General features: G+C 62.1%; 1 protein-coding gene across 4 annotated transcripts; it reads right to left on the reverse strand.

The window, feature by feature from the left end:
* On the reverse strand, nucleotides 1-7,373 carry ABCG4 (ATP binding cassette subfamily G member 4). 4 transcript variants are annotated; one of them, XM_075723227.1, is made up of 15 exons: nucleotides 7,145-7,359; nucleotides 4,567-4,684; nucleotides 4,351-4,483; nucleotides 4,042-4,092; nucleotides 3,711-3,856; nucleotides 3,271-3,394; nucleotides 2,902-3,016; nucleotides 2,463-2,602; nucleotides 2,293-2,301; nucleotides 2,040-2,138; nucleotides 1,675-1,843; nucleotides 1,007-1,107; nucleotides 652-810; nucleotides 363-481; nucleotides 1-251 (listed from the first exon to the last, which is right to left on the reverse strand). In XM_075723227.1, exons 1-15 carry the CDS (start codon nucleotides 7,356-7,358, stop codon nucleotides 26-28), a joined length of 1,923 nt encoding a protein of 640 aa, XP_075579342.1. In that variant the 5' UTR covers nucleotide 7,359; the 3' UTR covers nucleotides 1-25. The 4 variants fall into 4 exon arrangements, with proteins under 4 accessions (XP_075579342.1, XP_075579340.1, XP_075579341.1 ...); XM_075723225.1 differs by lacking the exon at nucleotides 2,293-2,301 and having other exon boundaries at nucleotides 7,145-7,373; XM_075723226.1 differs by lacking the exon at nucleotides 2,293-2,301 and having other exon boundaries at nucleotides 2,040-2,195; nucleotides 2,496-2,602.
* Nucleotides 7,374-10,815: the final 3,442 nt, after the last annotated feature.

Raw genomic sequence — 10,815 nt, forward strand, 5'->3', positions numbered from 1 at the left:
ACGGCACCGGGGCCCCACGGCCCCTTTATCTCTCTGACTTGACTTTGTACCTGAGGACCAGGTAAGCCAGGAGCCGCAGGATGATGAAGAAGATACCCAAGATGAGGAAGTCCAGGTAGAGCTTGGCCTCCTCCACATCCAGCTCCTGAAGGATCTTGATGGGTTTTTGGAAAGGGCAGAAGTCCTCGAGGCACTCCAGGTCCTCACGCTCCATAGCGTAGATGGTGAGAATGACGCCCTCGAAGCCATATCTAGGGCAGAGCACACCAGGAGAGTCACCATGTGCCCCAGGCAGTCCCGTTCTCTCCCCAGCCCATGGGACCCCAGGGCAGGGAGCTTCTGGCCAGAGCGTGGGGTCCCACCTGACATAGGAGACGTAGGAACTCCACTGCAGGTAGGTAGGGATGGTCTTGAAGCTGACAAAGAAGCCCGAGAAGAGCAGGACGGGGATGGCAGTGACGGGTCCCACAAAGGTGGCCACCTGGGGGAGCAGAGGCCAGCCGGTGTCATGTCCCTGTCCCAGGGTGCACCCACCTGTAGCACTCACGCCTGCCGAGGGGCAACCCTTCCCTCTACCCCTCCTTGTCATGGGACCCCCTGCAACTCTCCCCTTGTCTGCACATAACAGGCAAAGCCGGGGCCCCGTCCGACCTGTAGGGAAGTGGAAGCAGCTCCGATGAGAAGCCCAAGGGACTGGGCCACCAGGGCTGTGGCGGTGGCCAGTGCAGAGAAGAGGAGGAAGCGCGTAGCTTCGGGCGGCTGGCCCGTCATCCAGTACACGATGCTGCAGTATGCGATGGGGCAGATCACCTGGAGAGGGGCAAGCAAAGAGATTGCTCTGCTGGGCCGACGGCCATTCTCGCCCCACAGACCCTCCCTGGGGGACGGAGGGCCGCAGGGACCCCTTCAAAGGCCAGCCCGGGGTATTGGGGTAGCCGGGCAATTGGCTGTGCCAAGAAAGGCACATCAGCATCGGGGCCACACTTTAGTCCCCCCAAAAGTTCACCTGGAAGGGCACATCTGCCATGGTCTTTGCCAGATAATAGGCTTTCAGGCTGTACCAGTAGTTCAAGTGCTCTCGCAGGAATACAGACATCTCCTGTGGGACTGCATGGAAACAAGGAGTTAGCAGCCAGCAGTGCCCCGGCCTGGGCTGCTCCAGCCCCTACTCCCGCCTGCCCTGGTGCAGGCAGATGTGATGCTGCCCCGGCACAGAGCACCGGGCAGCCTCCTGCCTGCGCCATGAGCGGCTGCTCAAATCTTCACCATGGAAGAATGTCAGTGACCGATGTGGGAACTTTCTGCATGGAAAAGTCAGCTTGGCTGGGGATTTTCAGGCAAACTTTTTGAGGAAGTGAAAGACGTGAAGCAGCTGAAAATGCAGCTTTACAGACATTTTCTCAGCAAAAATAATTCCAGCATTCTGCTTTGAGCCAGCAAGTACATTATAGCCAAACATTAAAATAAAGGGCAAAACTGCAATATACCCAAACAGAAGTTTTCCCCCCTCTTCTGTGTTTGAATTCTTTTCCTCTCCTATTTCCCCTCTTTTGTCCAGTTCATCTGGCTCCACCATACACTGCCCAGCAGACACACTCCCACACAGCTGGAGCACTCCCCTCTGCCCCAAGGGCTGGGAGCAGCAAATGGGTGTTTGGGGAAGGACCTCCTTACAGGTGAGGATGGTGGGCATCAGTGCGGCGAACATGAGGAAGAGCATGGAGAAGAAGAGAAAGCCAGTGTTGTTGAAGACTTTGCCCGCATCGTTGCCAATGTGCAGGTAGAGCAGCCCGATCAGCACCCCGATGCAAATGTGGGACATGAACCGCAGGTGGGTCAGCACCTGCAGGCAGAGAGGGTACAGGGGCTCAGCAAGGCAGGGCTGCATCCCATGAGCATCCCAGGGGAGCAGAGGACAGCCTGCCTGCTCCTTAAAGGTGAGCCCCACTCCCACCCCCCTTCAACTCCTGTCTCTGCCTGCCCCCACAGACCGACAGGCCCCATCCCCTCAGCCCTGGCCCAGCCTCCCCTGCCCTCACCGTGTCCCTTAGGATGCAGATAAAGGTTCTCTTGAAGAGGATGCAGAACTGGGTTGAAGTGCTGGTGGCAAACGTGTGGCTTTCGATGTGGTCCACGTCCTGCAAGACCACGGACAAGTCAGGGACATGGGTCAAGTTCACAACATGAGCTCCATACTGGGACGGTACCCAAATGCTCCCAGGGCACCCCTTGTGAGCACCCCTGGTGAGAACAGGCACCGCCAGCTGCAAGCACAGAGCTGTTGTTCAAGACAGGTGGAGGCTGGCTGAACGCTTCCATGCTCCCCACTGTGTCCAAGGGGCTCTAGGCATCACAGGATATCTGCTCACTGTGGGGCAGGGGGGACTGAGGTATCCCTGGGTGGACACCCTGTTACCTGCCACTCCCCATCACCACAGGAGGCTCCTCTCATCCCCACTCACCGTCACACAGTGTGCTGGGCATGATGGATCTGCCTTGTCAGGGCTGCTCTTCTTCTCAGCCATGGTGCACATGCCATTCTGGACGGCACGGAACAGGACGGGGTTGAGGTCACCGTACTCTCCTGAGGCCACCTCGATAACTGTGGAGGAGGACAGGACCCCTGAGGTGCTGAGCCAGCCTTTGCCATCACTTTGCTCAACCTACCCAGACCATGACCCCATGGGGCAGCAGGATGGGAGCCCAGCACAACCTCTGCCCCATGATGCTGCACCACACGGCAGCACTGCCCAGCCAGCACCTAACGGGAAGGGCACGGGCAGCTCTGCTCCCTGGGCAGCCTGGGGGAATGATAGGCAGCCCTTAAGGCTTGGACACTGGGTTTGGACCTTACCACCCTCTGCTCCCCACCACGGCCCCAGCTGGGGCAGGAGCACTCACTGAAGTCGGCAGGGTTATGGTACGTGGGACAGTGGAGGCCAAGACCCTTCAGGTAGGGGATGAGGTTGGTCACGATGCCTTTGAAGATGCACTGGCCCTGGCTCAGGATGTACAGCTGCAAGAAAAAGCCAGGATATGACAGGTACAGAGCAGCCAGGGGCACTGTTGCCTGCTCCTACCCACCTCCCTTATCCTAGGGTGACACAGGGCACCCTTGCCAGACCCCAGCCGTCAGGGCTGCATGCCACACAAGCCCCGTGTCAAATGTCTGCAGCGCAGCCCATCCCTCCCCCCGGCCTCTCTCCTGGGTCTCGGGGCCAGAGGCAGCCTGCACCCCTGAAGAATCCTGTGTCCTAGCCCAGCCCAAACCTTGTCAAACATCTCAAAGAGCTTGGCGCTGGGCTGGTGGATGGTGCAGATGATGGTGCGCCCACCCTGAGCCAGGGACCGCATCAGAGAAACCACCTGGAAGCAGGAGGCACTGTCCAGACCGCTGTGGCCACGCAGGATAGGGGTGAAGGAGAAAGAGACAGCAGAGAGAGAAGGGGAGAATTGAGAGGGGGGAAAAGTACATCCTAAAGATGCCCCCACTTGCCTCCCCTCGTGCGCACCCTCATGCCAGGTCGATGGAGAAGAGCATCCCTTTGCAGCCCCAGCCCTCTTGGAGCCCTGGTGGGCACAGTCACATCCCACCCCTGGGTCTCACAGCCCTGCTGTGCTCCAGAGGCTGCTGGCCACCCCGGTGTCCCCTGGCAAGGGAAGCCCAGCTGGGCAGGCAGTGCCAGGGAGCCACAACCCTGCAGCCTCACCTCGTGGGCTCATCGAAGAACATGACTGGAGGATTGTTCACCAGCTCCAGGGCGATGGCCAGGCGCTTGCGCTGGCCCCCCGACAGCGAGATGGTGCGGGTGTAGGAGCACTCCAGCAGCCCCAGGGCTGTCAGGATCTCGTTCACCTGTGAGACAGCCTCATTCACCATGGGCTCCCATGGACCCTCACCCCATCCCTGCCACCTCCCTTCAGACCTCCATCGCTGGGAGTCGCTTGGCATCCCCTGGTCCCCTCACGGCCCTCCCTTCCCTACTCTCCCCATCTTGGGGAGAGATGAGGGGGCCTGGGCCCACCTTCCTCTGCACTTACCAGCTCCTTCTTCACCTCCTGCTTCTCACTCAGCTTCAGGTTAGCAGAGACCTGCAGGGAAAGGATGGGCAGGGAGACATGACTGTCAGATGTAGGAAATAGAACTGGCTGCACCATGGCCCCATCCCTGCCTGGCCAAGGGCTGGGAGCAGTGGCTCAGGATGAAGGGAACAAGAACAGCAGGATTTTGTCCCTATGTCCCAGAGCCCTTGGAAATGCCTGATGTCAGTGTGGGCTCAGTGCCCAAGGACACAGTCCACAGTATGCCCCACAGAGCCCAGCAGCGTGTCTGGCTCCCGCATCACTCACCATCATAGCCTCCAGCACGGTGAGGTGTGGCAGGAGCATGTCATCCTGCATGATGTAGCAGGACATCTTGCGGAAGGTACGCAGGTCCCGCGGACGGCCATTCACCAGGATCTGGCCCTTCATACCAGTCTCCCTGCAGGAAAGAGGTGTGGGAGGATGTAGCACAGGACCCCCAGCCCTGCACCCCCAGACCCGCTGGCTTCCCCCCAGCCTCACCTGTAGCCAGCCAGGATGTTCATCAGTGTAGACTTCCCAGCACCTGAGGGCCCCATGATCCCAATGAGCTCCCGCTGGCAGAACTTCCCTGACAGGCATTTGAGGAGAGTCTTGTACCCTGGAGGGAGAGCAGCATGGGTTCAGCTTGCAAGAGCAGCAGCGCTACAGGGACCACAATGCCATCCCAGCACCTGGGGGACCTCAGGACCTCCATGTATCGTGCCAGGGGCTGCATGTGCCCAGAGACTGTCTGTGTCAGCATCACCAGGGCTATAGCCACAGCAGCTGTCATTTCCAGCACGATCCCTGACCCTGGTCCTTGGCTGGCCCTACTGATTTCCAGCACTGAAGAGGCACATGCCCTGTATCACGGCAAAGACCATGGAAATCACTGGGTCAGGGCATGTAGCTGCTGAGGAAGATTACCAGGCTGTGACATCAGTCCTGGGCATGTTGTCAGATCCCAGTCCCTAGGGCCAGTGGAGAGGGGCAGCAAGAAGCAGGGTAGCACGGGGCAGCAGAGTCCCCAAGCCCGCTGCATGCCTGGCTGTTGCCTTCATTGGCATTCACGCTGCGATACCCAGCAGCAGCCACTGCTAATCAGACCTGGAATTATCTCTGCTTTAAACGCAGCTGATTAGCGTTTTCTGGCAGAAGGAACATGATGTGTTGGGAGTAGGGAACAGGCACAGCCTCAGGCTCTCAGGAACTACCCCCAAAACACAGCCCTGGCAGAAGAGCAATAGTATACAGGGTGCTAGGACCATGCTGAACCATGGACCAGGGCTGAGCATCTGCCTGCTGGAAAGATGCGCCCCATGCACCCTGCGGTGGCAGCTGGTGTTGGGCGAGGGCACCACGTTCATCCCCTGCCCGCAGGCAGGGGCAAGCCTCAGGGCCAGGTCCTAGTACCACACGAGGCGGGGCAGCCCCTCTGGCTTGTCCATCCCTAAGACAGGGGGTCTGACACTGCAAGCTCCTGGTTCTTCCTCTGCACCCCTCAGTCAGGTGCCCTGCAGCCAGGAGCGGGCCCCGCTGGCAGAGGGGCGGCGAGGGCTGGGAGGGGAGGGCAGGCGGCTGTGCACGATGACAGCAGAGCGAGCATGCCTGGCAGCCCCCCCGGCACATCCCGGCACCACGCACACGGCTCCGGCACCGCGCATGCTGCTCACGTCGGCGCCACTGCAGCTTGCGCAGCGGTTACTCGCGTTCATTGACTGCCAGTAACCTCCTGCTTCAGCAGAGCGGGGCAGCCCAGCCGGATCCTGGGGGCTGCGGCCAAAGGCACCGGGAGCTCCCCACCAGCACCTGCATGTGGCCTGGGGGAGAGGAGAGTCCCTCCTACTGCCACCCCGGGATCCCAGCACCCCTCAGCATGCTCCTCTCTAGTCCAGCTGCCCGAGCCTTTCTCCCTCCCTCCCTGCAGGGCACTAGCCCACTGGCAAGCAGCCGGTCCTCAGGACTCCTGCCCTGGGGAACCCATGGTTGTACCATGGCTCCTCCTGGGATGCTTCCTCAGCATCCCAGGCAGACAGGCAGACCTCATCCTAGGGGATGGTCCCACTGTCTTTCAGTGCCTTAGTTTCCCTAGCTGCAGATCCTCATTGGGGACAGGGTCAGAGGCCTCATCCGGCACTCCTGACTGGCAGGGCACCCCGCTGAGCAGCCCTGAGCCTTTGGTCTGCTCACCTCAGGCCCCTGCACATCCCTGCCTGCCTTCAGCTTCTGCAGATCAGCTCCCCCTCCATCTCATGGGGCTGCCTGATTGGCATCCCATTAACTGAGAGAGCTAATTAAAACAGACTACCACCCACCAGCCGCCATCTGCCTCCCTTCTCCCCTCCCTGAGCTCTCGGCCAGAGTCACACACAGGAAAGGGGACCGTGGCCTCAGCTGCACAGGGAGCTGCTGGAGAGGAAATCCCCTGCACATCATACATATTCTCCTTGCCAGGCTTGGAGCTGGGGCACCCCTTGGGTGCATATCGCACACAGCCATCATACCCCAAACAACAGTGCTGGGGATACTAATCCATCCTGGCTGCCCCCGAACCAGGAAATCTGCCCTATCTCTCCCACGCAGCCCTAGCCAGAGGCTTCCCTGGGATGCGCTCTGCTTTCCTCTGGCATTGCACAGCAGAGGTGCGCAGCAACTGCTGCGGGACACGAGCCTGCCCTCCACCCATGGGTGCCCAGCAAGGACAGCGAGCCGCAGCACGGCTGCAAACAGCACCTGGCGCTCAGACAGACCACGGGGCTGGAGAGCCCCACCACCCAGCCAGCCCCCACTGCCGCAGGGGACAGCAGGGCGAGCGGCTCTAGCATCTCCTGCTGGGGCTCCCTGTCTGCAGCCCCGCTGCCATGCACTGAGGCAAGCTCCTGCCGGCAGGCAGAGAGCTGAGGCGCTCTGTGCTCGCAGAGGCTGGGGCTGCCTGGAGCAGGAAGTAGCAGAGAAGCGATTAATTGAGCACAGAGGGAGATGCTGGGGACCTGGGTGAGATCAAGGCATAAGGAACAGGAGAGGGGTGCAACAGCCCTGCAAGGCCCCTCCCCTCCCCTTCCCCAGCAGCAGCTCCTACCTCTCTTCCTCCACCACGAGCCTTCACGCACGGAGTAGGACAGGTCAATGAACTCGATGTTGACGGCCGAGCGCTTCGGGAGGTGGGAAAACCTCTGGGCCTCTGTGATGTGGTTCTCCACCTTCTTCAAGTGGGTGGTGAGGAGCGGGGCATCTGGGGCGCTGGCGTGGCACACCGTGTCCTCCAGGGCAATGGAGACACACGCGGGATCCATACCCTTCTCTGCCATCCTGCTGCTCTGTAGAAAACGCACAGCGACTGACTCACAGTGGGCCCCTCTCTCAGGGCCAGGGACCAGCCCACAGCAAATCCTCTCACAGCCTTTCCTGATGGCTCCAGGCCTCACTGCCCCCCTCTGCCCTGTGATACACTGCCCAGCTACGGTCTGGCACCCACAGCTGGATGGAAGGATGGACCTGGCCAGGGCAGCCAAGCCAGCACCAAGGGGCTCATGGCAAGGAGCAGCTGATCAGCTCCACAGTCAATAATTCATGCACCTCCTGCGGCTGGGTCCAGCTCTGGCAGCAGAGCTGGCAGGCTGTTCAGCTCCCCCAGCCCCGCTGCTGCTGTGCTCCCTGCCCCGCTCCTGTCCACCATGGTAGGTGCAGGACAGGAGGTGGAAGAGCTGATGTTCTGCCGTCAATGGGGGACACCTAGCTGCACCAGGAATTACCCCTGCCTGGCCTGGCCAGGGCTTGGGGGACACAGGTATGGGGTGCCAAGCAAGCAGACTGTTCCAGCCTGTTCCTCAGACAAAGCACGTCATGCTTCACCCAGGCTCCTGAGGCAGAGCAGTCCTGGCTAAATCAGACCCTCAGCTAGTGCCTAGGGTCCCCGTGGGCTTGCTGGGACTGACTTAACAGAACAGGGAGGGGGCTCCACTAGCACCAGTCCTCCTCTGCCTCCCTTGGCTCATTTCACTTCCCTGCCTCTTACCAGCACAACCTCAGAGACCAGGCCAGCGCTTAACTGGGGCCATCGCATGATGCTAATACACACACCTGCCCTAACGCTCTCCTGCCGGGCAGTGTCTTCCACCTGCAGTCCTCCCCACAGCTGGTTGCAGCACGGCCAAGCTCCCCGTGTTCCTGCTTGGCTTGAGGACTCTGCGGTGCTGGGGGGGACGCTGAGCCAAGCAGGGTGGGGAGCACGCTAACCCCAGGTGCCACTGCTGCACCACAGACTGGGAGAGGGGTGGGGATCGCCGTAGCGCCAACAAAAGGAGCCTCAGCTGTGCCCGAGCAGGCTGGGCCCAGCACCCATCTCGCCTCCGAGGCTAGGGTCCTAATGCTTCGCTAACCTACATTCTGCTGAGGCGCAGGCTGCAGGCAGCTCCTCGCTGCAGCTGCAATGCACACACAATCCCCTGAAAGGGGAAGCCGGCTTCGTGAGGAGCTGCGCCCAGACCTTCCCGGCCGCCTCCCTGTTGCGGCCAGATCCCTTTCAGGGCAGGAAGAAAGCCAGCCCCGGGGGAAGAAGAGGTGGGAACGGGGGCTGCGGGACCCCCGCGCTCGGCCCCCCCCCAGCAGCCAGGAGCTCCGGGACGCGCAGCCCCAGGGTGCAGGCCCGCGGGAGCGGGGGGCGCGGGGGGCACCGGGCGCCCTCGGGCTCACCTTGCCTCCTTGGCTGGCCGTTCCCAGGAGCGCTCAAGCCCGCAAGCCGCTTCTCCGCGGCTCAGCCCACCCCCGAGGCGAGGGGTGGGGAAGGCAGCTTCGCCGAGGACGTTCTTCCTCCGCCCCGGCTCCATCCCCCGCCGCCCCCGCAGCCCGCCCGGCCCCCGCCCCGGGGAAGGGGCGCCCGCAGGCCCCCCCCCGGCTCCCCCCCGGCTCACCTGGCCGGCACCGGGCGCGGCAGCTCCTCTCCCCGCCGCCGCAGCGCCCTCCGCCTCCGCAGACAAAGGGGCGATGCCCGCGGCGGGGGCTGCGGGCCGGCGCCGGGCGGGCAGGGAGCGGCTCGGCGGCCGCCGGCCGGTGCTCAGCGCCGGGCCCCGGGCTGGGCGCTGTCCCCCCGGCTCCCCAGCCGGGGTCTCCTCCCCATCCCGCCGCAGGGCTGGGCTGGGCTGGGCCGGGCGGCGGGCGGGTCTCCGCCCCCAGCCCGGCAGTGGCTAGCAGCCCCCCGCGCCCCGCGGTGCCCCTCTCCGCCGGCTTCGTCCCTGCTGCCGCTGCCTGTCGGGGCGGCAGGATGGGCTGCCCAGGCAAGGCAGCACTGCCAGGCAGCCAGAAAATCCTCTTAAAGGGACCGGCCCTATTTCCTCTCCCCGCAAGCCGCAAGGCCCGGAGCATCCCCAGCCCCCAATCCTGGTGGGTGCCAGCCCTGTGTCCGCAGCCCCCCCGCACTCCTCCCCGCTGCCTGCTGCTCTTCACATATGGGGCAGAGCCCACCGCAGCTCCCTCCGTTGCCACCTCGGCCCCAAACCCCGCAGGCCCGGCAGCCTAAGTCTGCTCCCACCAGGGATGCGCCTGGCCCCCGCTCAGCCCGGCACTGACCTGGGACAGGGGCCACACCTCCGCGCAGCCACCCCAGCTGCCTGAACCTCGGGCTGCAATGCAGAGGACTGCCCGAGAAGCCCACACCGGGCATCGAGAGCCAGGTGGGGTTACAGCCGAGCGCAAAGGGCCTCAATAGGAGGGTGCCCCCCCCAGCAGGGCTTTGCCCCCAGCACACACTCCCCTCCGCAGCTCATCATGGGGGACCTGCCACCCCCTGCACCTCCACCCTCCTCAGCACCACGCCTGGCTCCATCCTCGCTGTTACTCACACCTCTCACCCACCACAGCACTTAAACACGAAAGACATATGGAAATGAGTGGCACTAGCAAGAGTATTAATTAAAAACCCATCTGTTGAGCAAAGGAAAGCTTTCCCCTCCCGCAGCCAGCCTTGGGCTGGGACAGAGCTTAGGGCAGCGGTTTGGTTCCTTGGCAGAGCAGGATACAGCCAGAGGAGAGACTGTGGGGCAGGACAGCCCACAGGCTGGGCAGGGGCAGGTCACAAGGAGGTGGTCGTGGAGCCAAGCTCCATATGGAGGTCTTAAGTCATCCCCTCATGGAGCAAAAGGCACACCGGACCCATCCGGTTTGCTCTGCGTTCAGCACACTGACTCCAGTGCCCAGGGTACTCACCATTAGCAGGTCTCAGCCCAAGCCTGCTCTGCGCAGCACAAAACAGCCCTGCTTCCCTGCAGGTGGGCACGAGCAGGGTCTGGGAGTGAACCCCCTTGATGTTAAAGCCCCTTCCTTCTCAGCTGCTCAAGGCTGGGTTGGGAGCTCCTGAGACCCAGCTGGTGGCCACACAGCAACCAGCAGCTGCTGCAGCATCCTGCTGTGGAGTAGTTTCAAGATGGAAGGCCAGCAGGGATGGGAGTCCAGTGCCCAGAAAGGCTTTGTCGCCAGTGCCATGGGCACATTCAGCATCCATCTGGTCCCCAGCTAGGACCTTCCTACAGTGGCCTTGACCATAGCTGTGTCCCTGTGGTGGCTCACATGTCCAGGACAGTGGCAGAGGGAGCCTGTCCTGGCTCTGTCATGTACGTCCAGGGCTCCAGGGACAGAGCAGGCATCGGAATCTCTTTGCGTGACTGAAAAACCTGTGTGATTTCCTGTAAACATATTTTTAATTAGCCATAGTAGTGCCGCTGGTCCTCCAGCTCCCCTGGCAATCCCATCACACAT

The sequence above is a fragment of the Pelecanus crispus genome, chromosome 19, assembly GCF_030463565.1.
Source record: "Pelecanus crispus isolate bPelCri1 chromosome 19, bPelCri1.pri, whole genome shotgun sequence".
In the NCBI taxonomy this organism is placed as follows: Eukaryota; Metazoa; Chordata; class Aves; order Pelecaniformes; family Pelecanidae; genus Pelecanus; species Pelecanus crispus.